The sequence below is a fragment of the Budorcas taxicolor genome, chromosome 5 (assembly GCF_023091745.1).
Source record: "Budorcas taxicolor isolate Tak-1 chromosome 5, Takin1.1, whole genome shotgun sequence".
Lineage (NCBI taxonomy): Eukaryota > Metazoa > Chordata > Mammalia > Artiodactyla > Bovidae > Budorcas > Budorcas taxicolor.
Genome location: NC_068914.1, coordinates 37,364,462 through 37,391,795, shown reverse-complemented (window position 1 = coordinate 37,391,795; position 27,334 = coordinate 37,364,462). Strand labels below are relative to the sequence as shown.

Here is a 27,334-nt window from a genome sequence, read left to right as displayed (position 1 = left end):
CAGCTGATAAAACTACTTTGGAATATTATTCAAATTACCACTCTAACAGATGCCAAGGATAAATCCCATGTCTATCTAGCTTATCCATGTACCTAGTATAGCACCAGCATATGGCAATGGGTAAGGAATAATATACCAATATTCTAATATCCTCTAGCAAAACATGAAATTTAACATGTAGAGATACACAGAGTAAAATTGATCCCTCCTGAAATTAAGGTGGATACACTGAGCTACTAGATATCACTGCTTCAGCCTTCATACCACAACTATATTATAAACTATCCCAATTTAAAATTCTCCTGGCAAAGACAAAATTAGTTCCTTAAGATACTTCACTGGAATAAATAAATAAGACATACACATATCTTCGCTTAGGTGAAAAATCAAGTGTTTGAGTTCTCATACTCATTAAATCACTATAATTATCACATATTCTAAGGAAAATGAAATTATTTCTAAGAACTCCATAAACTCAGAATTCTGTTAATGTCATCAGTGAAAGAAGCCAAATTTACTGTACTTGTCCCAAAGTTATATGTATTTCCGATCTTTAAACCTTAACAATTAATTCACCAAATGGTTAGTGAAGGCTTCTGTGTAGAAAACAGTACTAGGAAAAGGAGAGTTCATCAAAACGACAAAAATTTGGCTATTCCAGCAAAACAGCTTACAATTTTAAAGGGAAAATGATAAAAGTAACAAAAAAAGACCATTAAAAAAAAGGAGACGTGGAAAAGGATCAAAGGATACTGAGATCAAATTTAGTTAGAGAGCTCACGAAAGACATCATGAAGGAGGAAGCATTTGTCATGGTCTTGAGAGGAACGGGGCTCAGAAGAAACAAAGGAAAGGAAGTATGAACCATAATCTGTAAGTCTTACAAAGGAGAAGTACAGGGAAATAATGAAGCATGAGAGTGAAACAGTAGGCCGGAATTACTACAGAGAATCTGTCCCATATTCGGAATTGAAATGGGAAGTCAATCATTTAAGGAAAAGGAAAAATAACAACAACAAATAATAAAGTCCAATAATTTAACAGAAATATTAAAATTCCCCACAATAACATCATTCTAAACAGTTATTAGAAAAAAGAAATCTTGGTTTGGTCACACTGTATATTAACTAATATTTATAGTATTATAGAATATAACACAATTTGTAACAATGTACCCATTAAAAAAATCTGAATTGCAAGTTATTGATTTTCAAAACTGTGTGAAGCCTGCAGGCTTATTAAAACATCTTTCAATTTTAGAGCATGATTTTGGTACTAGGAAGTCCTGGTTTGAGAAATGGTTCTGACCATCAATTTCATCAACTGTAAGCTAAAAACGAGGACTGTATCTCTTTCATAACGCTGTAAATGTGAGGACATATGCAGAGCACTAAGCAAAGTCCCTGGCAGATATGGGCACTTCAGTTATTCATCCAACTAACATTTATTCAGCTCCTGCTCTGTGCCAGGCACTGCTGCAGGAACTGGGAACAAAGTGGTGAAGAAGACACACGAAATCTCTGCCACTGAGACACACTGTAGTGAAGAAGGCAGACAATAAATAAGCACATAAACAGTGGTGAGAAAGATATGTGCTCTGAAGAAAATTAAATTAACCTAAGGAGATTATGAGGAATGGAAGCGTCCATTTTAGAAAGGGCAGCCAGGCAAGCCTTCTCCAAAGAGAGGCTATAATAAAAGTCAGCTGCTGGCAGCAGCAGTAGTTAGGAGGTGTTTGCAGTAGTTAGAGTAGTTAGGAGGTCCCTTTAGCAATGATGATGGGGTTCAAATAGGTTACAAATGAGGAACCTCTATTCTATAATTATTTATAAATTAAAGGACTCTATATGAAAGTCGCCTAAGGATAATGAACAGTTTCACTGTATTTTCTTCATGGACAAATGCTAATTGCTAAAATACATTAAAAAAAAAAAAGTATATAGAACCTGGTAACTCAAACACAAGGCCTTCAAGTTTTCTCAGACTACATGCTAATACTTTTATATATTAATGAATTTTCCTGATTAACAAGTAAGTTGCTTGAATAAGAAAGCAAAACTTTGCCACCCCCAATACAAAATACGACATGTTTGTTCATTAAGTGATTACTTACTTCACTCTCGGCAAAATGCCTCTCTCCTTTCAGGCACAGTGAAGATCGTCTCAACGTTTTCTCATCACCATCATCAAAAACTGCGAGAAGTGGTAGAAAAGGAAACTACTGAAGGGATTTTCAAAGATTAACAAAATGACATAAGTTATCATTTAATTTTATCAGTGTAAAGAGAGCTACTGCTTTAAAAGATTAGATGTGACATTAAGTATACATTTTAAGTTTCCTAACAAACAACTTCAAATGCAGAGTATCCATTTTCTTGGGAAAAAAAATAATATAATAAAACATCTTCCCTGGTACAGAAAACACCAAATGAAAAGAAGTTAGTATTTCAGAAAGAAAACTTTTAAATGCTGATTAACTCTTCTCAATAGTGTAGAGAAAAAGCAAGCTTTTCTACTGGTAAATGCTAACAAATTTAAGAAACAAAAAACAAGAGTATAAATTTATATATTCAGACTGCCCCTATAAATTACTCTAATCCCAATCTCAGCACTACTAACATCTGGGGCCAGATGAAACAGGAAAGCCTTCTTAAACAAGATTCAAACTAAAACTACAAAGGAAAAGGCAACCACAGGAAAACTGACTGTCACATGAAAACTGGCAGCAGAGGTAGGAGTAAAGCAACAGAAGAATACTTGCAACTGAAGAGGAAAAGGGTTAACAATCCCTTTGTATATTTAAATATATAAACTCATATCCTAAAAATAAGATGATAACCTTTCCAAGAGGAAAAGATGGGACTGGGAAGACACTATACGTTGGCAATTCAAAAGAAGAGAAAACACAACAGAAATAATGTTCCTTTCAATAAATATATGAAAATATGTCCAATCTCACTACTAATCATGGGAGAAGCAAATTAAAACAAAATTGAGATACTGTTTTGCGTCCAGATGGGCACAAATTTAAAAATACTAGTAACATCAAATTTGACAAGGGTTGGGAAAACAAGTACATTCATACACTACTGTTTATGGGAGTGTAAATTAATAGGCTTTTAGGAAAGTGGTTTTCATAACTTACTAAAGTTTTAAAAGGACTTTCCCTTCAATCTATGCCTAGTTCTCAATGCACACACTAGGGAAATACTACAATAATGTCCATGTACAAAAGACATCCAATCCATAATATAGTAATTTACTATATAACACCAAGAAAACCGGCAACATCATCAGCATGAATATTAGTTTTAAAAATTTATCTGTTGCATGACAACATGAACTTACTGAACACTACTGAAATGCACACTCAAAAATGGTTAAGATGAAAAAAAATATTCTAAAATACACTTTGAAGTGAAAAGCTAGAAACCCACTGTATAATATACACACTAAGTTCAAATTATAAATTATGTACATATTTATGAAATAAAGTTTTTAAAGATCTGAAAAGATAAAAACTATTAACAGTAGTAACAACTATGGCAACTAAGAGAGGAAGTAAATCAAGAAAAAACTCTGCCTGATTTGTATTATCATTGAAAATACATTTTAAGAAGAATATGTATTCCCTTACCTACAGTGTACCAACTAGCATCTGTTAACTTATTGATTACAGCTTCCTGATATGCACCATCAAGATTCTTCACTTCCACAATAGCCCCAACCTAAAGTATTAAAAAAAAAAAAAAAAAGTTAGAAAAACTTAAGAGAAATGAACAAACTAAAAACTGGCTTTTTTTTTGACAAATTGATTTCGTGATGGTGAAGAATAAAGTAACTACTGATTTGTCTTAAAGTGCCAGCAATTTTACTCACGATTGTTTCTGTATCATCAGTGAAAATATCAACATAATGAAAAAAGCAAGTAATATCTAAATATTATTATGAAAATATATAGCTTTGTCCTTACAACCTCTCTGAGGGAACTCTCACGGGTCTGGGGATCCCTATCTATGAAATTGCGTATCTTCGCCTCATATTACAACTCTTCTTTAAAAGATGCTGGGGAGAAATTAACAAATAATTTTGAGGTTCTCCTAAGTTACAGTGTACCAATAATGAAAATCATTCTAAATATTTTCACCTGATCAAGAAAATGCTGATAATTTATATGGTTTATAAATGTATATGGTCTTTATAAGTATGTGTGTGTGTGTGTACACACATCATACTAAAACACTTCTACACAGCAAAAGAAATTGTTAACAATTTGAAAAGGCTACCTATGAAATGGGAGAAAATACATTTGCAAATCACGTATCTGGTAAGGAGTTAAAAACCAAAATATTTAAAGAATTCATACAATGCAACAAAATAAAGAAGAATCAAACAATCCAATTGAAAAATCGGCAAAGGTTCTCATTCCATACACAAAAATAAACTCAAAATGGATTCAAGACTTCCATGTAAAACTGGAAACCATAAACCTGCTAGAAGAAAACATACGCAGAGCACTCCTGGACATAACACGTAGCAGTATGTTTTTTTGGATCTGTCTTCTAAGGCAAAGGAAGCAGAAGCAAAAATTAATAAATGGGACCTAATTAAACTTAAAAGCTTTTGCATAGTAAAGGAAATCATTGACAAAACAAAAATAGAATCTACTGAATGGGAGAAAATACTTGCAAATGATGCAAATGACAAGGAGTTAAAATCTAAAATATATAAACAGCTCACAAAATTAATATCCAGAAAAGCAAAAACCTCCATTTAAAAAATGAGCAGAAGGCCTGAACAGACATTTTTCCAAAGATGACATACAGACAGCAAACAGGTACATGGAAATATGCTCAGTATCACTAATCAACAGAGAAATGCAAATTAAACCCACAATTAGGTATCTCCTGACACCTACTGAGAATGGCTTATTATCATCAGAAGACAAGAAATAAAAGTGCTGACCAGGATGTGGAGAAGGAAGCCTTTGTGCACCACTGGTTGGGATGTAAACTGGTACAGCACTATGGAAAGCAGAATAGAGGGTCTTCAAAAAAATAAACAGACAACTATCACATAATCCAATAATTTCACTCATGGATATTTATCTGAAGGACATGAAAACACTAATTTGAAAGGATATACGCACCCCCCCAAGTTCACTGAACCATTATTTACAATAGCAAAGATATGAAAAGAAGCTGAGTATCCATCAATGGACGCTAAAGATATGTGTGTGCACACACACATGCTCACATAAATCAGCCATTAAAAAGAATGAAATCTTGTCATCTGCAACAACATGGGCAGACAGAGGGCATTATGCCACGTGAAATTAGTCATACAGAAAAAGACAATTACCATATGATATCACTTATACGTGAAGTCTAAAAAACAAAACAAACAAAAAGCCAACTTTATAAGATACAGAGAATAAGATCGAAAATAAAGGCTAATTCTTAAAAGTCCTCACCCCAAGAAAAAAAATTTTATAACAACTGTGTGTGCTAAGTTGCTTCATACAGTAGTGCCCAACTCTTTGCGACCCTATGGACTGTAGCCCTCCAGACTCCTCTGTCTATGGAATTCTCCAGGCAAGAATACTGAACTGGGTTGCTATGCCCTCCTCCAGGGGATCTTCACCCAGGGATCAAACCCGAGACTCTTCCATCTCCTGCACTGGCAGATGGATTCTTTACCACTAGCACCATCTGGGAAGCCCCTTTGCAACCATGTATGGTGACAAATGTTAACTTGGTGATCTACAAATACTGAACCATTATGCCGTATACTGAAACTAGTAATAATATTAGTTTCATCTCAGTTAAAAGAAAATGTATATGAGCTTTACAGTGATAACAAAACTAAACTTGTTTAGAGAAGAGAGTGTCAGCCCCACACGATGCCCAAAAAAGGGAAGCAAATTCTTCTCTCTCTCTCTCTTCTAGTTCCCAAACCAGAGATGAAGCACAGGCCCCCTGGAGTACAAGTGCACAGTCCCAACCACTGGACTACCAGAGACTACCGTCAATAAATACATGGTGCATTTTTAAAAATATAATACTCAAATGTTCCAGTATTATTTTCATGTCAACTCACTGAAAATATACTGAAATCAAATAACCACAAATAAATAGGAAGTTTATTTTCTCTAGGAGAAACATTTATCCAAATGTTAATACTCTCTATCAGCTGATAGAAAGGTACCAAGTATATTAGAAAACAACTGAAAATCTACATACAAAAAAAAATCCATAAGCAAGAGAAATATTTCAACAATTTTGAGACTGTAATTTAATACACTTGTCTATGTCAAAATCAAAATGATCCCAAGCCTAATCAAAAACAAAGAAAATTTTAATAAGACAAATCAAACAAGCAAAATAAACCAACTATGCCACAATCAAACAGGCTTAACCAAAAGGAGAGATGTCTTGAAGATTCAAATTGTCTTTCCTATCCCTGCAACACTGAGTATTTTTTATTAACTGGTAGCAGCTAGCATGTGCCAAGTAAATAAGGTAGTCAGGCAGTGAAGAGCTAGCTGGCGTGCTCATAAGGCAAAAATAAAAATAAGGCATAGAGATCCGTGTGTTCTGATCATCCAAGGGGCACAATGCTTCAAAACTACAGGCTATGAGTCCATGAGAATTTTTATTTTTGCCATCCCATTACTGGCTGTAAGACTTAGGGCCAGATTACTTTACCTTCCACCCCCCCCCCCCCCGAACTTCCTTACCTCTAAAGAGCTGTTATGAGGATTATATAAAACACTGTGTGCAGAGGAATTAGCGCAGTACTAACACATACTAAACGCTAAATAAATGGCAGTTAACAGCAAATTGTGTGTGTGTGTGTGTGTTAGCCACTCAGTTATGTCTGAATCTTTGTGACCCCATGGACTGCAGCCCCACCAGGCTCCTCTGTCCATGGAATTCTCCAGTCAAGACTACTGGAGTGGGTTGCCATTTCCTTACCCAGGGGATCTTCCTAACCCAGGGATCGAACCACATCTTCTCTGCACAGAGATTCCTTACCATCTAAGCCACCAGGGAAGCCCAACATCAAATTATACAGGCACATGTTTTTGTCCTCATCCCTACAAGTGATACACATGTGCATGCAACATTAAAGAGGACACCTATGAAACAGCACAAGGGGAAAATAAGTTTCCCAAGGCAATACTAAACCTCACAAGGCTTAGTCTCCCTCGTGCACATGTGCTCGGTCATGTCTGACTCTGTGACCCCATGGACTGCAATTCACCGGGTTCCACTGTCCATGGAATTTTCCAGGCAAGAATACTGGAGTGGGTTGCCATTTCCTACTCCAAGGGATCTATCTTCCCAAAGCATGGATCAAATCCACATCTCTTGCGTTGGCAGGCGGGTTCTTTACCACTAGTGCTATTTGGGAAGCTCTTAGTCTTCCACAGTGTCTACTATACATGCAATAATGCCCTGGGGATTCAATTAAAAGTTTTCAAATCAACCACCAACAAAAATTGGCAGATAAAGACATCTATCAAATTCTCTGAAAAGTACTGTTTCCTTAGGAAAGGAATTTTCTTGCATCTACAAATGTTTCTTCAATTATGTTAGCATTTCTTAAAATTTGCCCAGCTAGGCCAATGTCCGTTTCAGACATTCAAAAGGGCCAAACAGCACATAGTGGCTACCTACGTATTTCCTTTAAGCCTGCTCACTAGTGGAAAGTAAGTGAAGTGAAGTTGCTCAGTTGTGTCTGACTCTCTGCAACCCTATGGACTGTAGCCTACCAGGCTTCTCCGTCCATGGGATTTTCCAGGCAAGAGTACCGGAGTGGGTCGCCTTTTCCTTCTCCAGAGGATCTTCCCAACCCAGGGATGGAACCCAGGTCTCCCGCATTACAGGCAGATGCTTTACCCTCTGAGCTACCACTGGAAAGTAAAAGTGAAGTGAAGTGAAGTCGCTCAGTCGTGTCCAACTCTTTGTAACCCCGTGGACTGTAGCCCGCCAGGCTCCTCTGTCCAAGGGATTCTCCAGGCAAAAATACTAGAGCGGGTTGCCATTTCCTTCTCCAGGGGATATTCCCAACCCAGGGATCGAACCCATGTCTCCTGCATTGCAGGCAGACACTTTAACCTCTGAGCACCAGGGAAGCCCTAGCGGAAAGTAAAGTAGCACTTAATTCATAACTGGCCAATGAAGAACAACTAATGCAAAGAACTTAAGCTCTCTATGTGCATGTATGAACATGTTTATCACTTTTCTTGAAAGAATTGAAAGCTCTGAAGATTTGTTTTGTTATGTTTTCTTTTCTCACATCTCACATCATCATGGAACTCAGTATCACTCGATCCCTAGTTTACCACTTAATATTTCTGGAAATTCCACCCTTTTAGTAAGTGAAACATGGCGAGACTAAAACAGATGAGTGAATAAAAAGCAATCAATCTTTCCCTGATGTTCATTTAACTTCTGAACACAAGTTTTACTGTCACATAGGTTTTATAGCACATTAAGTCTATTTTTTTCCTATTTAGAGAGAATTACGCATTTAGAAAGCAACACTATGAACAAAGCTAGTGGAGGTGATGGAATTCCAGTGGAGCTATTTCAAATCCTGAAAGATGATGCTGTGAAAGTGCTGCACTCAATATGCCAGCAAATTTGGAAAACTCAGCAGTGGCCACAGGACTGGAACAGGTCAGTTTTCATTCCAATCCCAAAGAAAGGCAATGCCAAAGAATGCTCAAACTACCGCACAGTTGCACTCATCTCACACGCTAGTAAAGTAATGCTCAAAATTCTCCAAGCCAGGCTTCAGCAGTACGTCAACTGTGAACTTCCAGATGTTCAAGCTGGTTTTAGAAAAGGCAGAGGAACCAGAGATCAAATCGCCAACATCCACTGGATCATTGAGAAAGCAAGAGAGTTCCAGAAAAACATCTATTTCTGCTTTATCGACTATGCCAAAGCCTTTGACTATGTGGGTCACAATAGACTGTGGAAAATTCTGAGAGAGAAGGGAATACCAGACCACCTGATCTGCCTCTTGAGAAACCTATATGCAGGTCAGGAAGCAACAGTTAGAACTGGACATGGCACAACAGCCTGGTTCCAAATAGGAAAAGGAGTACGTCAAGGCTGTCTACTGTCACCCTGCTTAATTAACTTCTATGCAAAGTACATCATGAGAAACGGTGGGCTGGAAGAAGCACAAGCTGGCATCAAGATTGCAGGGAGAAATATCAATAACCTCAGATATGCAGATGACACCACCCTTATGGCAGAAAGTGAAGAGGAACTAAAAAGCCTCTTGATGAAAGTGAAAGAGGAGAGTGAAAAAGCTGGCCTAAAGCTCAACATTCAGAAAACGAAGATCGTGGCATCCGGTCCCATCTCATCATGGGAAATAGATGGGCAAACAGTGGAAACAGTGTCAGACTTTATTTTGGGGGGCTCCAAAATCACTGCAGATGGTGATTGCAGCCATGAAATTAAAAGACGCTTACTCCTTGGAAGGAAAGTTATGACCAACCTAGACAGCATATTCAAAAGCAGAGACGTTACTTTGCCAACAAAGGTCCGTCTAGTCAAGGCTATGGTTTTTCCTGTGGTCACGTATGGATGTGAGAGTTGGACTGTGAAGAAAGCTGAGCACCAAAGAATTGATGCTTTTGAACTGTGTTGTTGGAGAAGACTCTTGAGAGTCCCTTGGACTGCAAGGAGATCCAACCAGTTCATCCTGAAGGAGATCAGTCCTGGGTGTTCATTGGAAGGACTGATGCTGAAGCTGAAACTCCAGTACTTTGGCCACCTCATGTGAAGAGTTGACTCATTGGAAAAGACTGATGCTGGGAGGGAATGGGGGCAGGAGGAGAAGGGGACGACAGAGGATGAGATGGCTGGATGGCATCACCTACTCGATGGACATGAGTTTGAGTAATCTCTGGGTGATGGTGATGGACACGGAGGCCTGGCATGCTGTGATTCATGGGGTCGCAGAGAGTTGGACACGATTGAGCGACGGAACTGAACTGAACAGATTTATCAACTGAATTGCAAAGTAACCAATGAATTTTTTAAAAGATAAAGATTATTATTTCTAGTGCTTCAGTGGGAAACAGTAATTATGAATAAATAAATGAATTACCTTCAGTGGGCCCTTTATATGGTCATCTTGAACTTCCACTGTTGAAGAATCATGTCTAAATGTTACCTAGAGATTATAAATTTAATTAGCCACCAAAAAAGAAAAAAAAAGCAGCACAAGCTCATTAATGCATGAATTCTTTTTTAAAATAAGTAATCTAAACAAATGGCTGCTTAGTTTATACAAAATCTCAATCCCTAAGTAGAAACTGAAAAACTTACTATTTAACAGACAACACCCAGACTAATTTACTTGATGATTCACTTACTATAGTTTATTCAGTACTATTAGTTATGAGTTTAATCATATAATTTGTTTTCCTAAAAAATGAGGAAAAAGGAGGTGGTGATCTTAGTTTATTAGGTATTCTACCATTTTAAATAAATAAATTCTGCCATTTTAAATAAATCGGTAAATAATAAGCCTTAGCAACAAACATTTGCTGAGTGTCAAGCATCAAGCTCAAGCATTGAACCTATAATCTTCACAAAAACTTTGTTAGACAGGTGTGGTTATTCCCATTTTATTGGTAAGAAAACAGAAGAACACAAAGTGTAAGCAACTGGTCCAAGTACATGGTAGAGCTGAGATTCAAACTCAGGCCATCCGGATCCAGAACTTGCTATACTCTGTCAGTACAGACATCAGAGAATGGGACACTAGATGGTAAAATAAAGTTAAGTTAAAATAAAGGGATCAAGTTTAAATACATAATTAGTTGGTAAAAACAAAATACTTTCCAATACTCAGTATAGAAAAGGTGGTTTCCCCTATATAAAACAACAGCTTCCAAGGATTGAACCATTAACGTGGTCTTATCTGATATGCGGTAATCAGTTATGAAACAGGCTCACAAACCAGCTATGAAAGGAGCTGTCCTGTACTCACAGCATCCCATACATTTCTGTCTCACACATGGCACTACTACTCTTTATTTAAATTATGTGCTTACATATCTGTGCCATTCACTTAGACAGTAAAGCACTTAAGAATTGAGAAAAGGTCTTAATACTAGAGTTTCAATACCTGATACAATGCTCAGCATGTAATAAATGCTCAATAAATAAAAACTGATAGGAAAGAAGTATATCAACAAATTGTTGAAAATGTATTAACTCTGAATCATAAACAAACTGATACAGAAATATACTACCATACCTGTTGAGAAAATCATTAGCTTTGAATTATAAACACATTTTCAGAGCAGTCTAAAGAACTAAGAACAAATTTTAGACAGCCACTACTTATAAGACACAAGGTACTGGCTGGTGCTCTGTGCTATCAGCACAAGTAGTACAGGCTGCCTCCTTCCTTTCGCTGGCAGCAAGAAACGGCGGAACTGCTGTGTGTCATTCTGCAGATTCATACAGTACCCAGAGACACCCAGGTGAGATCACAAATCATGGCTAAATTCCAGTGAAGCATGGTTCCTGGAGTAACACATGGCTCTTGCCCAAAGGAACACCTTTTCTAACCAGCACAAGTTAGAAGGTGCTTATCTGGAGGCCAAGTTCTGCTGAGAAGTTCCACTTCTCTCCAAAGGGAGAGACTTCTGTCTAATTCACACTAAGGTATTACATGTGCTCTCAGTAGCTCTGCCTGAAAGAGTGAGAAAACTCATTTAAAAAACTTTCTCTTCATCTACAAGATAGTAATGGCAAAAATGAGTGCTCAGAGAACACCAGCGTGTGAAGTCAGAACAGGAAAAGGCACTACAGAAGCTTAGGTACACCAAGCATGTGAAACCTGAAGGCAGGGAGCGAGACCAGATCAGCATCCTACAGGCTTTCAGTTAATTTAAAGGCCCTGTCACAATGGTTCTTAACTAGCAGTGTCAATCAGCATCACCCCCGAAGCTTTTTTCAGCATATCCATGCATAAGGAAAGAACCAAGGCAGACAAGCATGGAAGCAGCTCTGAGAGCTCACGTTCAACACCTCTATGGTTGTTTCACTGGTGACGTTCAAAACAATATTTTATGGGGTATCTGCTAACCTGGATTCTAAATCTCTGGAAAAGAGACAAGGCTATTCTCATATCCCCATCCTCCTTCCCACCTGCACAGTTTGCAAGTCAATAAATAATTAGCAAGATTTTTTCAAGAAAAGCAGAAGATAGGGAATCAGCGACGAGACCCACCATCATCAGTTATAAACCACATGTCAGTTTCATGGTTAAAATGGGGAAGGGTCTTAAAATTGATGTACTATTCTAATTCCCATTCTGTCACTAATTTTCCAGAATGGCCCTGGACAAATCACTGACCTTTTATTGAGCCTCATTTTCCTCAGGATAAAATTAACAAATTAAACTACATGACTTCTAAGGTCCTTTCCAGTTCTAAAAGGCTAACAATACAAATATTACCATGTCTGTAGTGAAATGGCATTCAAAATACCAATTATGATCATCTAATTTCATTCCAATTAGAACACTTAAGAATCACAAATAATGCTTTGTTTTCAGTTATTTTTACAATCTTTACTCTTAGAAACTGAACTCAACTTGCAGAAGAAAGAATTCTTAATACATTCACCAAATAAAAGTTCAGATGTCAAATACTAAATATATACTTGATAAAATCTACATATACTGTACCTTGACTTTGACAAGTCTTTTTGCTGTCTTGATCTTGGCTTCACAAAAGGCTCCTCTGTATTTAGCACTCACATCAGTGCCCACTGTCAAATAGGGAGGTTCATCAAGCGCCTAAAAATGCAAAAACTTATTATTAGATTTAAACTTTCGAGTTCTTTCCCCCAATCAGACTTTAGAATGGCTGATCTAATCCTGTTACAGCTATAAAAGTTATAATACATGAATGTATTGTTAACAAGAACAATCTATAAAATACTCTAACTTAAAAATAAGTAAAATACATAAGGTCTATTTACATGTACCAAAATGTACATCAAAGAAGACACAAAGGCATCTTTTTTCTCTACATAAAACACACATGGTCCATGATATGAATTAGCTCAATCACAAGTACGTATCATTCTATCCACTCTTTTACTCAAATTTTCTTTACTAAATAACCACTGAAAGAAAAGGAACATCCTTAAAGCTCAAAGAAAATTTCTTTTCATATTTAGGCTATTATCTTGGCAGCCACCCAAATTCAGAACAGCTCCCTATCAAGATGACTCTAAGGTAGAAGAGTATAAAAGAGGGTAGGGAAAACCACATAGATTCAAACTATTGTTAAAAACTGAACAAAGAAATCCAATTTGAAAAATCTCAAGTAAAAATCAGCCAAAATGTCTCAACTGCTTTGGTATGAATTCACTGTTTACTTCCCGTCTACAATAAATATTATTCTAAGCTTTTTCACTGTGATTTAATTTTAATAGTCCTAATCTAGCTGATTTTTTATAATCAGGTTCTTTTTCTGCACAGGAGCTATAGTTCTAAGGGGTTCTACTTACATTAATCAATTCCACAGGCAAAGAAAGATCATACAAGTAACTTCTCCTAAAAAGATTTACAAGAAAAACTAATATACCAAGATGTACCATCAGAAAAAAAAAAAAAAAAAAAAAGAGTTGGGAGTCTGGGAATATCAGTTTATTGAATGAATTCCCATTCTGTCTCATTATTTCCCAGTCTATTTGTCCAAAGAATCCTTTTTAAGATTAACATCTGTTAACATCCTGCAGAAATTCCATAGAATACAAGGTGGAAAAATACTATTATATAGCAATAACTAATGAGAACATCAATTTCATTTGGATCTTAAAATAAATTTACCCCTGATAGTTCTGGCTAATACACACAGAAGAGATCTATCTCTAAAAAAATATTCTAATGGTACAACAAAAATTATCATAAAGATAGCAAATAATTTTAATAACTTTTTGAAAGGTGGGGAGGTACCAAAAACCAAAAAAAGGAGTTACAACTAAACATATCAGGTCATCCTCCTTAATGGCCATTTGCCTCACATATTTTTAAAATAAATACTTAAAACATATCAAGTATATGATTTCTTAAATCTACTTAAGAAAATGCTTATATTTCAATTTATGCTATAGCAGAAGTATACCCTCAAAGAAAGATAATCATTTCTGCATTGTTATTTTTTAAATATGCTGATACCATGAACTACAATTTGATAACTCTGTACTAGTCTTTGCACCTAAGTTTAATAAATGCATTTCTACCTTATGGCTGAGCCCTCTTAAAATATCACCTTTCTTGGTCAAAATTTTGATTTAATTCCAGACAGGCTAGTGGCTTTATTTTAGCAAGAATATGAAAAGGAATTTGCAGCACTTCACTCAGAAATTGTCAAAAAGACATCAATTCAATTGATAAATTTTGTGTTATTGCTAAAGAAGCCCAGATAAAGGGGCTGCTTCATGACCATAAGGCCCATTAACCTCCACAACTCACAACCTCTCCCATTAATACTTCCTGCCTCATTAGCCAGCAAAATTTTATTTTCATAGATAAATAGTTTGGTTCAATAAAAATTAATGAGGAACCAGAAATTGTGAAATACAGAAAGAATCAGAGGTCATCTAAAAGTACATGTTCATGCCCAATCAGGAACAAATATTTAAGAAATGATACGCTTTTTAGGTACTTTTATTACAGAGAATTCTAAACCAAAAAGGTGGGGCGGGGGGTGAAATAGAACAGTAATATTATTTAGACTACTAGTACACATAAACTCATTTAAGTATTCCCTTCACTAATATTCATATCAAACACTGGTCACAATCCAACATTAGCAAACAATAACTATGCTTACTGAGCAGATTTATTCAGCTTGAATTTGAGAAAGGTGATTTTTCCTCCAAATCAAAGCCACATTGTAACCAACATGGAAATCCATGTAAACAGAAAAGAGTAATAATTAGCTCAGATTTCATGAGGGCAAATTATTACTTTCAAGGAGTAATATTTTCCTTCCTTCACACTAGAACACAAGAAAAGGAATTAGCAAACTACATAAAGAAAATGTCTATCAGAAAAATACTTGCAAAGCAAAGTTGAAGTTTAAAAAAACTTGCTGGGAGGTGGGTGGGGGGTTCATGTTTGGGAACGCATGTACACCCGTGGTTGATTCATGTCAATGTATGGCAAAACCAATACAGTATTGTAAATTAAAATAAAGGAAAAAAAATTATTACAAAAATAAATAAATAAATAATAAAAAAAACTTGCTAAATACATTGTTAGAACAGTGTTAATTTCTCAAAAGAGCATAAGAAAAGCAAAGATCTATGCCCTGATTTTAATTTGTCTCTCTTTTTTTTTTGGTATCATCATAGTAAGTTACTTTTTTGTCTCTAATTTCTCTTAATTATTCGAAGAATAATCTGAATTCTGTATACATTTGTTTAACAAGCCTGCATTTTAATACAGGTTGGAGCTACACAGATGGTCAGAATGGGATACTGAGACACATTAATTGTCTGGAAGTAAAACTATGCTAACCAGAACATGAATTTCTACAGAAAAACAAATGAAACTCACAACATACATGGTCAGATTTGTGGATATAATTTTGTTGTTGTTTAGTCACTAAGTTGTGCCTGACTCTTTGTGAACCCACAGACTGCAGCCCACCAGGCTTTTCTCTCTCCATGGGATTTCCCATGCAAGTATATGGAGTGGGTTGCCACTTCCTTCTGCAGGGGATCTTTCCAACCCAGGAACTAAACTCCCATCTTCTCTGGTTGGCAGGCAGATTCTTTATCACTGAGCTACCAGGGAAGCCCGTATGTAATTTTCAGTCCAGTTCAGTCGCTCAGTCGTGTCCGACTCTTTGCGGCCCCATGAATCGCAGCACGCCAGGCCTCCCTGTCCATCACCAACTCCGGGAGTTCACTCAGACTCATGTCGGGTCGAGTCGGTGATACCATCCAGCCATCTCATCCTCTGTTGTCCCCTTCTCCTCCTGCCTCCAATCTCTCCCAGCATCAGGGTCTTTTCCAATGAGTCAGCTCGTCACATGAGGTGGCCAAAGTACTGGAGTTTCAGCTTTAGCATCAGTCCTTCCAATGAACACCCAGGACTGATCTCCTTTAGAATGGACTGGTTGGATCTCCTTGCTGTCCAAGGGACTTTCCATGAAGTGATGGGACCAGATGCCATGATCTTCGTTTTCTGAATGTTGAGCTTTAAGGCAACCTTTTCACTCTCCTCTTTGACTTTCATCAAGAGGCTCTTTAGCTCCTCTTCACTTTCTGCCATAAGAGTGGTGTCATCTGCATATCTGAATGAAGTCACTCAGTCGTGTCCGACTCTCTGTGACCCCATGGACTGTAGCCTACCGGGCTCCTCCCTCCATGGGATTCTCCAGGCAAGAGTACTGGAGTGGGTTGCCATTTCCTTCTCCAGGGGATCTTCCCGACCCAGGGATCGAACCCGGGTCTCCTGCATTCCAGGCAGATGCTTTAACCTCTGAGCCAATTTCTCCCGGCAATCTTGATTCCAGCTTGTGTCTCTTCCAGCCCAGCGTTTCTCGTGATGTACTCTGCATATAAGGTAAATAAGCAGGGTGACAATAGACAGCCTTGCCGTACTCCTTCTCCTGTTTGGAACCAGTCTGTTGTTCCATGTCCAGTATGTAATTTCAGCACACCATACATCAGCACTCCATAATTAGTGTAATGTGAGACTAACAGCATAGGCTCTCAAAGCAGAAGACACGGCCCTAACCCAGCTCTGTTCATTATGCTAACTAGGTGCATCTTCACAGGCTTCAGAACCTGCCTAAACTTCAGTGTCCATCCATATCAGAAAAATAGGATTAGTATTAAAAGTAATCAGTTATGATGCCCAAAGTATTTAAATATTCACAATTACTATTATGAAACATTGCATGTGTGGGCAAAAAAGTCATTAAACCAATGTAAATTTGAATTTGGCTCCCCCTCCTTGTTTTTCTTTTTAAAATGAGAGAGGCAAAACCTCATTTTACATGACTACTCATCATAAATTAGTGCAAAGATAAAGTTAAACCACTTTTCTCACTTTTTCAACCAGTGTCACTACTCCTCAGAATATAGTATTTCTTCAGCATTAAATCTAATGAGAGCACAGTACAGAGTAACTGGTAATATGTACATATCTTTAAACTGTGATACTTTTTATGCTTCTAGAAATGCAGGAATAATCAAAGATATATTTGATACAGTATACACACAGAAAAACATGCACCTTAAAGCTTAAGACAGCTATTAAAGAGTGATTACCCTATCAGAAAGGGACTGGAAAGGAGGGGTGTGGAAATGAAAATACTTATTCAAAGTATGTTTTCTGTTTTGCTCTAAAAAAAGTTTATTTTTTGTTTTTTACATTTGGCATGTAGCACTTTACTTTTTAAAATATAAACTAAGGAACATTTCACACATATTAAAAAAAGAAGACCTAACTGTGTGATAACTCTCCCTTATACTCATAATCTGGCTCCCACACTTATCAATTATAATACTCAAAATATTATAATATGTTAAGTCACTGGAAAGAGGGTTTATTTTGAACATTCTTAGTAATACTTGTCTATATTCTCCAGTGTGTTTGGAGTGACTCTATTAATGAGAATCAGTATAATATAGTAATTAAGAGCACAGGCTCTTGAATTAGATGCTTACACTCAAATCTACCACTGAGCAGCCAGATAACCTTGCCTCTAGACACAATAAATACTGACTATCTCACAGGGATGAAGCTTGAACCGCTACATTTAAAGTGCTTATTAGAACAGGACCCAGCATACAATACTAAATAAAGGCTGTTATTATTCAATATTCTGGAGGTACAATTGTGAATTTAAAAAAATGTTTAAGTTCTATACAAAAGAGATTCCACATAAATAAAACAGATTCCAGTATAACTATGTATATGGATAAGGAATCTTTAAAATAGTATCCCCCTGTTCAATTCAGAAATAAAGCAATCATGTTGAATTCTAGTAGCAGGAGAGGTTAAGTGTTTGTGGGGATGCTAGAAAAAGTCTATCGGAGTCCTTTAGTGTAGCAGGAAGATTACCAAGATTACACACCTCTCTTGTGCGGCTACTGTACTTTGAACCAAAGCAGAGCTATTCAAAGAAGCATGTCAGATTTACCAAGATACTTTTGACCAACACCAACCCTGTAAGGTGTGCAATGTATACCACCAGAAAAAAAAACAAAAAAACCTCTTACCTTCTTTTTTTGTTCTGCTGCTTTTGGTAAAAAATACAGACCATCTCAGAGGCTAAAATAAAATGTTTTTCTAAACTACCTCCATGCCAAAAAGGAAATTAAATGACTAAATTACCATCCCTTTGTTTAGCAAACAGAACAGTTTTCTAGTTGTTAAGGCAACAGCTACCTCACAGTTATTTCAGCACTGCTTAAACAATTATTTTCCTAGTCAATCTACCAAGTGTCCTAACTGGCACCTAAAAACCACTAAATTCCATGGAAACACTAAAAAGCATAAGCAAATTTTAAATTAGCTATTGGTGGATAATAATCCTTCAAGAAGCCAAAATGCCATGGAAATATATAAGTACTCAAATGAATCAACAACAATCTCTTATGTGCCTTGGGCTACAGTACACGATATATGCAAGTTTAAGAGAGATAACAGTTTAATCAATGCTCCAAATGACTAACGTTGGCACTGCCTAAGAAATATTCAGTTACTCAAGATTTATTTTTCAAAAAGGAAAACATGCTAGATGACATTTTATTGAGGTATTTTTTAAAAACAGTAAGCATTCAAATTGATTACTAAGGCAGTGCCACTGTAGCCAAGAGAATCAAGATAGTAAATTTGATACTAAAATTCTCAGTAAATAAATGTATTTAAACACACAGTGTGATAATAAATCTATGAAAACCACCTTTTTATATGCGATGATCTCAAAGAGGCATTAAAACAATAATGGAGATAATTCGAACAGATGAACCCATACTACATCAAAAGGTACCAAGGATCCTTGGAGAAACAGCTAATTTCAAACTTGGGCAGAGAAAGTACAAGCAGAATCTAAAATATCTTATGGCAGAAGGTAAAGAAATGCTCAATGAATAATCGGAACATTTCAAAGGGACATAGGAGCCACCTTGAAGGGGCTCCTACTGGCCAAATGAGGGAAACCTTCAGCATCAAAGTAAGTATTGGCTGTCCCATAATCTTGTTAGGGGATATATGTATATATCAAAAGTGAATGACTTAAGGTGTGTGTGTGTGTAAGTAAATTATATTCAGGTGAAAAATCAAAACCCACTCAGTAAAACTTGCAGCTATGATTCTATATTGACAAGGAAATGAATGAATGATGAATAAATAAAAAAATGTAGAAAGAGGAAAGCTCTTTCTTACAGTAAAATGTTAATAAATGTAGCAAGAATGATGGAAACAGAGAATTATCTTTTAGCAACCATCATGAAGGTGATTGATTTCATAGAGTTGTCAACAGATCCTAAACTGATGAGTGAAGGTGTGATAAAGAACGGGATATTGACATATTCCTGGCATATGATTCAATTATCAGTAGTGGAATGACGCCATGCACGGAGAACAAAAGCACATCCTTTCTGTGATATACATGTCAAGAATGACTTTGACGATGAGAAAAATCAGATGCATAGAATATAAGGTCTGTATTCCTTAACACGCTAAAGGACATGAAATATAGTGAAAACTGGGACAGACTTTCAAATTGAAGTACTCTGAAGAGACGTGATAATCAAATGTAACGTGTAGTCCTAGACTGAGCAAGAGCCAGAAAAGGAAAAAGACTTATTAGGAAAGTTGGTGAACTCTGAAACGGTCTCAGACTAGCATGGCAGTATTGTACCAATGCTGACTTTGCGATTTAGACAGCTGAATGCACGATGAGGAGGAGTGTCTGCTGCCGTCGGTGGGGTCGCGCAGAGTCCGACACGACTGAAGCGACTTAGCAGCAGCATGCTCTGCGGTATTTAGGGATGAAAGGACATCATGTCTGTAGCTTGCTCTCCAAGTCTGAAGACAGCAATAAGACGTTACGCAAAAATCCAAAACACCTTTTCTGCCAACCCAATATATGAATATATATAGAGAGAGATTATATGAACTCTGCGTACTATAAAGTTGAAATACATGCCCTGGAGAAGAAAATGGCAACCCACTCCAGCATTCTTGCCAGGGAAATCCCATGGGATAGAGGAGCCTGGCGGGCTACAGTCCCTCCCTGAGGTCTCAAAGAGTCGGACATGACTGAGTGGCTAAGCACAAGGGCACAGGCCATCTTAACAGTGTTTTAGGTCTTCCAATCCATGAACGTGGGGTCTTTCCATTTATTTAGGCCTTTCTTAATTTCTTTCAGAAATATTTTCTGATTTTTTAAAATAACTCTTGTGCTTCTTTAGCAACTGAACAAGTGTTTTATTCTTTTTGATATTTTTATTAATTTTGTTTTTAGAGTATTCATTGCCAGTGTATCGAAATACAACTGATTTTAAAATTTATTTTGTAACCTGCAACTTTGTATAAGAGTCTTACTTTCTTGTAACATTATAAGTGTCCAATATTTTTATTGAAACCTGAACATTTTATATAATACATTGTCCCTACTCTGGATACTAATTATAACCAGCAATAATAATAAACAACAGGCTTCCTTTTGTTGTTAAAAAAAAAAAATACATGAAAAAAATTATTTTTAAACAGTATGTATTTATTGGATATTTGTATATTTTTCCTATTAACTGCTCATATGTGTTCTTTTTTCTTTAGGTTTTATTTTTCAGTTTTATTTATTTTACTTTACAATATTGTATTGGTTTTGTCATACATTGACATGAATCTGCCATGGGTGTACATGTGTTCCCCATCCTGAACCCCACTCCGCATCCCATCCCTCTGGATCATCCCAGTGCACCAGCCCCGGGTACCCTGTCTCATGCATCGAACCTGGACTGGCGATTCGTTTCACGTGTGGTAATTTACATGTTTCAATGCCATTCTCTCATATCATCCCACCCTCGCCCTCTCCCACAGAGTCCTAAAGACTGTTCTATACATCTGTGTCTCTTTTGCTGTCTTGCATACAGGGTTATCGTTACCATCTTTCTAAATTCCATAAATATGCGTTAGTATACTGTATTGGTGCTTTTCTTCCTGGCTTACTTTACTCTGTAAAATAGGCTGCAGTTTCATCCACCTCATTATGTGTTATCAGAGTTCCTCATTTTTTAAAAAACTGAACTGTAAAAGTTCTTCCATATTAAAAAAAAAACAAAAAAAACACCACCACCACCAACCCTTTCCTCCAAGCACAAGAATCTTCTCTGGATGGTACATATTTATTAATTTTCTTCCTAAAATTTAAGTTACCTTGTGAGCTGGAACTACAAATTATTTATAAGTAAATTTTAGACCCACGTCTATTAACCAGAGAGAGACCTACATATTCACAGAGGGGTTGTCTGCATATTCCTGGAAACTTAAATAACTCAAAAAAGACATTCTAACTAGAATGCTCATCATCTGCAAAAAGGTAAGAGAGAAATATACTGGGAAGGACATTTATTAAGTATCACCTGTATTTAAGACATTATTCTATGTGCCAAAAAGCAAAGCCACTTTCTCCATGTAACATAAAGGTAGACAATTTATTTTGCCCTCAGAGAAGTTAAACTTATCTGTTATCTTGCTAGTGAAATCAAAACCTTATTCAAATGAATCTACTTTAGCATAACATCACTCAGAACATACCATGCTTATTTATAATGTTTAAACTTTAATAATCTCGAAGGTTCAGTTCAGTTCAGTCGCTCAGTCCTGTCCGACTTTTTGCGACATCATGAACTGCAGCACGCCAGGCCTCCCTGTCCATCACCAACTCCCGGAGTTTACCCAAACCCATGTCCATTGAGTCAGTGATGCCATCCAGCTATCTCATCCTCTGTCATCCCCTTTTCCTCCTGCCTTCAATCTTTCCCAGCATCAGGGTCTTTTCAAATGAGTCAGCTCTTCGCATCAGGTGGTCAAAGTACTGGAGTTTCAGCTTCAACATCAGTCCTTCCAATGAACACCCAGGACTGATCTCCTTTAGGATGGACTGGTTGGATCTCCTTGCAGTTCAAGGGACTCTCAAGAGTCTTCTTCAACACCACAGTTCAAAAGTGAAGGTTACAGCCAGTTCAAAACTCAGAAGTACAAAGAAAAACCATAAGCTGGCACTGTAATGATTTATGTCTGGCCATGTGGACTTGGGGTTTGGGTCTTGGTTCCCTAGCTCTCTGGATACAAGCCATCACTTATTTGTTATCTGATTTCAGAATGGCTGCTGTCTACTTGAACTGCTCAACGTACAGATTAAGATCCTGGCAAATCTGAACACACTCTGGTTTTGGAACAAGAGACTGCAATTCATTTACTGAATAACTTTGGGTATGTCTTTGGGTGTATGTCACCCCGACACTTTGATTTTTGGTTTCCTCTCTGTACACTGATCGTGTAGGGTGCTTGAGAGTTTTAAATTAGGTAGCATGTTCAGAAACTTTTGGAGACTGACAGGTCCTGAGTAAAACACTTAGCAAATATTAGATGAAATCATATGAAATTGCTATTTTTCTGAAATCAGAAAAGGTCAAATATTGGCAATTTTATATTAGTTTCAATCTCATACTGATTTTCTCCACTTCCTTTAAGCAGCTGGGAAACCACAGACCAACACCCAAGAAACAAAACAGTCCTGTTCCACAATCTGCTCAGATGCAGTTTCTGCTCTATTGCCCATGCACAAGACAGAGCTTTGCGGGACGAATCACTCTGGAGCTTGCAGGACTCCACCTCTGTATATCAACTCCTACTGCCAGAGAACTGGGCCTCACACAGAGATCTGGGTCCTGCGCCAACCAACGATGGATTCATTCCACCACTAGTGAAGCTACAGCTATTTTCCCACCTGATGGCTGTCTGTGCATCAACCATGTTTTTGTCTGGTTTTACATTCTGAAGAATACGACCTTGGGAATTCCCTGGAAGTCCAATGGTTAGGACTGCATGCTTTCACAAGCCACAGAGCATAGCCAAAAAAAAATATACAGACAAGACAGATACACAGATATGACCTTGAAAGAAGCCATCAAAAGCAAACCATAATCTCTGATCGCTTGAAAATCTATCCATTCTTTGTCTAGTGAGCAAAAGAAACTGAACCATATAATACGTAATAAACAGAAATTCTAAGCCATAGAATGCACTCTAATTTCAGAGCCCAAGGTAATCCTTTTGGTAAACCAATGCTACAATACTCACCACCATACTACAATACTAGCTCTGCTTGGTCCAAATGGGTACAAACATTCTGTGAAGATGAACATTTCACATTCTATTTTAGTGATCTGTATCTGTCTTCTCTCCTAGATTGAGCAACTTAAAGCAGAAACTGCATCTTATTTATCTATCTTCAGATATCCCAGTCCTAGAACTATACCTATATACAAGAGGAATTCAGGAATAATTTATTGAACCACAGAAGTTAGACATTAGTTAAGCCCTGCTAAATGGGATTTTCCTTAAGGTAAAAATTATTCACACTTCAAAAACAAAGGTCAGATAAATTGGGAGGAATCATATACCAAGAGGTCAAAAGCATGAGCTCTGGCATCAAGAGTATCTGGGTTCAAACTCCACATCTATGTGACCTTTGTTGTTGCTGTTTAGCTGCTAAGTCATGTCCAACTCTTTTGCAGCCCCATGGACAGTAGCCCGCCAGGCTTCTCTGTCTGTGGGATTTCCCAGGCAAGAATACTGGAGTGGGTTGCCATTTCCTTCTCCAAAGGATCTTTCCAGACCAGGGATCGAACCTGGGTCTCCTGCATTAGCAGGTGGATTCCTTACCACTGAGCCACCAGAGAAGCCCGCATGTGACCTTTGGGACGTGTTATTTAACTTCTCTGAGCCTAATTTCACATTTGCAAAGTGGAATTGATAACAGTAATAAAGTAAACACATGATGTGTATTTATATATTTTATAAGTAAATTATATAATATAAAAAAATGTACAATAAAGTTACCTATTGCACATAAAATTGTCATATGCTGATAAATCTAAAATGCAGTTTATAACTTATGAGATGATCAAATTTTTACAGTTAAAAAGAATCCATATAGTTTTATAAAGAATAAGCTGCTAATGCGACAAGCACCAACTGTCAGATTACTTCTCTTAACAAAGAGGTATAAGAATTTGATTATACAGATTGTCAGCAATCTGATATACCGTGTGCCAAACAGGTTCTCCCTGTTGAGAATTCAAAACTGAAAGACTTGTCAATTTTCTGGTAGAGCAAGGTGATAAAAACCCGTGTTAGCCATTTTCTGACATGTGTAGGGAGGAGAGAAAACCAGTCTACAAAGAAAGAGAAACAGTAATAAAGAAAAAAGGACAGACATGTAGAGAAAAAAAGGGACACATATGAGCGTGTCTGTCTGTTAAGTGACTGAGAGAACCACTGGCCTTAGTTTCTGCTAGCTTCCCAAAAGTTAAATCTCTCCTCAAAACTGACTGGGCTCTCTACTTGCAGGTACTCAGTATCCATAAAATAAATTCACTTTTTGGCTTTCAATAATTGAGATGGTTTCTATTACTGTAACCAAAATAGCCTTAATTAAACACATCAGAAAGAAGACATAAAATGTTGTATCAAGTCTACATTTACTGAGCATCCATAACGTCCTGGGCTAATTAGGACTTAGATCCTATTCATACAAATAGGAAACCAATTCCAGTTTCAAATTTTAAGTGAAATCGTCACAATATATAAAATTCTAGAAGACCAATAAGGAATAATGAAATCTGGACATACAAAGTAAAACACCAGATTTTTTTATGGTCATTTTAACTTTATTATTTAATGTGAAAATATTTGCCAGGAATGTTTAAGATGTGAAAGAAATATCATAGTAAAACATCTCTTAAGATTACCACCAACTGTAAAACTCCCAACACCACTGACCCTGCTTCCTCTACAAGGAAACCACTATTATGTGCATTTTGGTTATCTTTCCTATGGAAAAAACATTTTAAGAAGTTATTGAAAGTCATCAGTCACTATTACAGCAGCATTAGAAAACAACACTAAAATACAACTTCTGGTCTTCAATTTTTAAAAATCAACTTACAGGCCTTTATAGGTCTGGCTCTACACTCCCATCAACTTATTAAAAATACATTTATACTAAAAAAACAATAGTTTCTATTTTCAACAGACTTCTCTACTTTTTCCAGTCATATTTTTCAAAACTTGGAATATCTTGCCAAATCAGAAGACAGAAAGAGTGCTAGTCAAGAATAAGTAAGGGACAGAGAATCCCTGGAGGCCCCACAGTCAGGACTTGGCGCTTTCACTGCTGGGGCCTGGGTTTGATACTTGGTTGGAGAACTAAGATCCCACAAGCTGTACAAAAAAAATAAAGTAGAAATAATAACTACTCAATAAAACACTAGTTAAGTGAATGAATGAACCGATCAATCAATCAAACCAGATCAAAACTGAACTACCAGTAGGCAGTTCCTGGTGAGGTGCCCAGAATATGCAAAAAACAAAATATACTTTTCCTGTCTTCAAAAATTCATTATCCCATTGGACATAATAAGCAAAAGAACAAATCAATGTTTAAAGACAAAAGAATTTCCCCCCTACAAGTTCAAATTAATCTATATGTTCACTTATTTTTAAAAATATTCTAACCTTTAAGTGATAATATCTAATATGTGTTAGGTTTATCTGACCTAGTAGTACAACGCTCTCCAAGTTTAGCAATGTTGTCAAAAGGAAATTTTTTTAAAGCAACTCTTCAAGGACTGTGACAGTAAGAAGACTAACTGGATACATTTAATATCATATACTCCAGATAGCATGATTTGGATGGGGGCTGGGGAGTTGCCAAAACTTTCAAATTAAAATCTCAGAAACCTCAAACTAATTTGATTCACAATCCTGAAAGACTGCAGTGAAAATAAGACCCCAAGTGGATCAGTACATTCTCAGAATTTCAGTATCAAACCCGCCTTGCTGTCTTTTATGATGACCATGCCCATCTTGTCACCAGCTAAACTGCCACTTTATGATCCTCGGACACGACTGCAGTCGTGAGAAACATTCCAATGGTACTGCCTTCCATAAAGCATTCCCAGCTGGAGAGGGAAGCCAATAGAGCTCTTAAATTCTAGCATTTCCCTTGCTAACCGACTGTCCCCAAGAAAACATTGAAGAAAGAATCCACTGGACTGTAGGTACCCAGGTGACATGATGAATTCCAAGTGACGTGGGGAAGATTCCCTGAGCACATAAAAATATGAGGGCTCTATGATTTATCTTAAAATAGATAAGAAAGTATGCTTTTCTAGTAACCATTTCTTAGGCTGATCTACATGAGCGTGTGTCCCACAAACGTCTCGAAAGAAAAGTAGCAGGTGCACACACACACAGGCTGGCAACAGTGCCAATCAACGGTTCGCTGGCTCGCAGCACTGTGTCAGGCATGCGCACACACACGTTCCACAGAGCACAGGATGCTGGTGTGCATGAGTTTACATTTTATCATAAACGAGAAAAGAGGTTTTTAAAGTGTGCCACCAGGACCAACATCACTGACATCACCCAGGAACTTGTCAGAAATGCAAAGTCTCAGGCCCCACTCTAGGCATCCTGAATCAGAAACTCTGGGGGACGGAATCAGCCACCTGTGTTTAAATGAATTTTCCAGAGAACTCAGATGTCCCACAGTTTGAAAACCAATGATATAGAGGCTATTTCTCTAGGAACTTGGACTAGATATATTCAGCAACTAACAGACTCTCTACTTGGTTTCCTGACTGATACGGTATGAGGTAACATGGGAGGAACACTCAAGGTGAAAGCAATCTGGGAAATCACAGCTACCATTTAAAGACTTGGGGCTTCCCAGGCGGCTCAGTGGTAAAGACTCCACCTGCAATGCAGGAGACCCGGTTCTATCCCTGGATTAGGAAGAATCCCTGGAGAAGGATGGCTACCCACTCCACTACTCCTGCCTGCAGAATTCCATGGACAGAGGAGCCTGGCAGGATACAGTCCATGGGGTCACAAAAAGTCAGACACAATTGAGCAACTAAAACTTTAAAGACTTGAGAGATGCCATGATGATGATAATGAAAAAAAAAACAGGTAACAGACACAGAATGAAATAACGCAGTGAAAATATGTATTT

The 27,334-nt window shown here is 37.2% G+C and overlaps 1 protein-coding gene across 1 annotated transcript in view; it reads right to left on the bottom strand.

The window, feature by feature from the left end:
* The window catches only part of ARID4B (AT-rich interaction domain 4B), a 137,102-nt gene that overhangs the window by 70,801 nt on the left and 38,967 nt on the right, over positions 1 to 27,334 (bottom strand). The window contains exons 2-5 of the mRNA XM_052640137.1: positions 12,736 to 12,846; positions 10,138 to 10,203; positions 3,638 to 3,728; positions 2,114 to 2,193 (exon numbers count right to left, since the gene is read on the bottom strand). Of these exons, the coding sequence (XP_052496097.1) occupies positions 2,114 to 2,193; positions 3,638 to 3,728; positions 10,138 to 10,203; positions 12,736 to 12,846 (348 nt within the window). The remainder of the gene's footprint in view (positions 1 to 2,113; positions 2,194 to 3,637; positions 3,729 to 10,137; positions 10,204 to 12,735; positions 12,847 to 27,334) is intronic.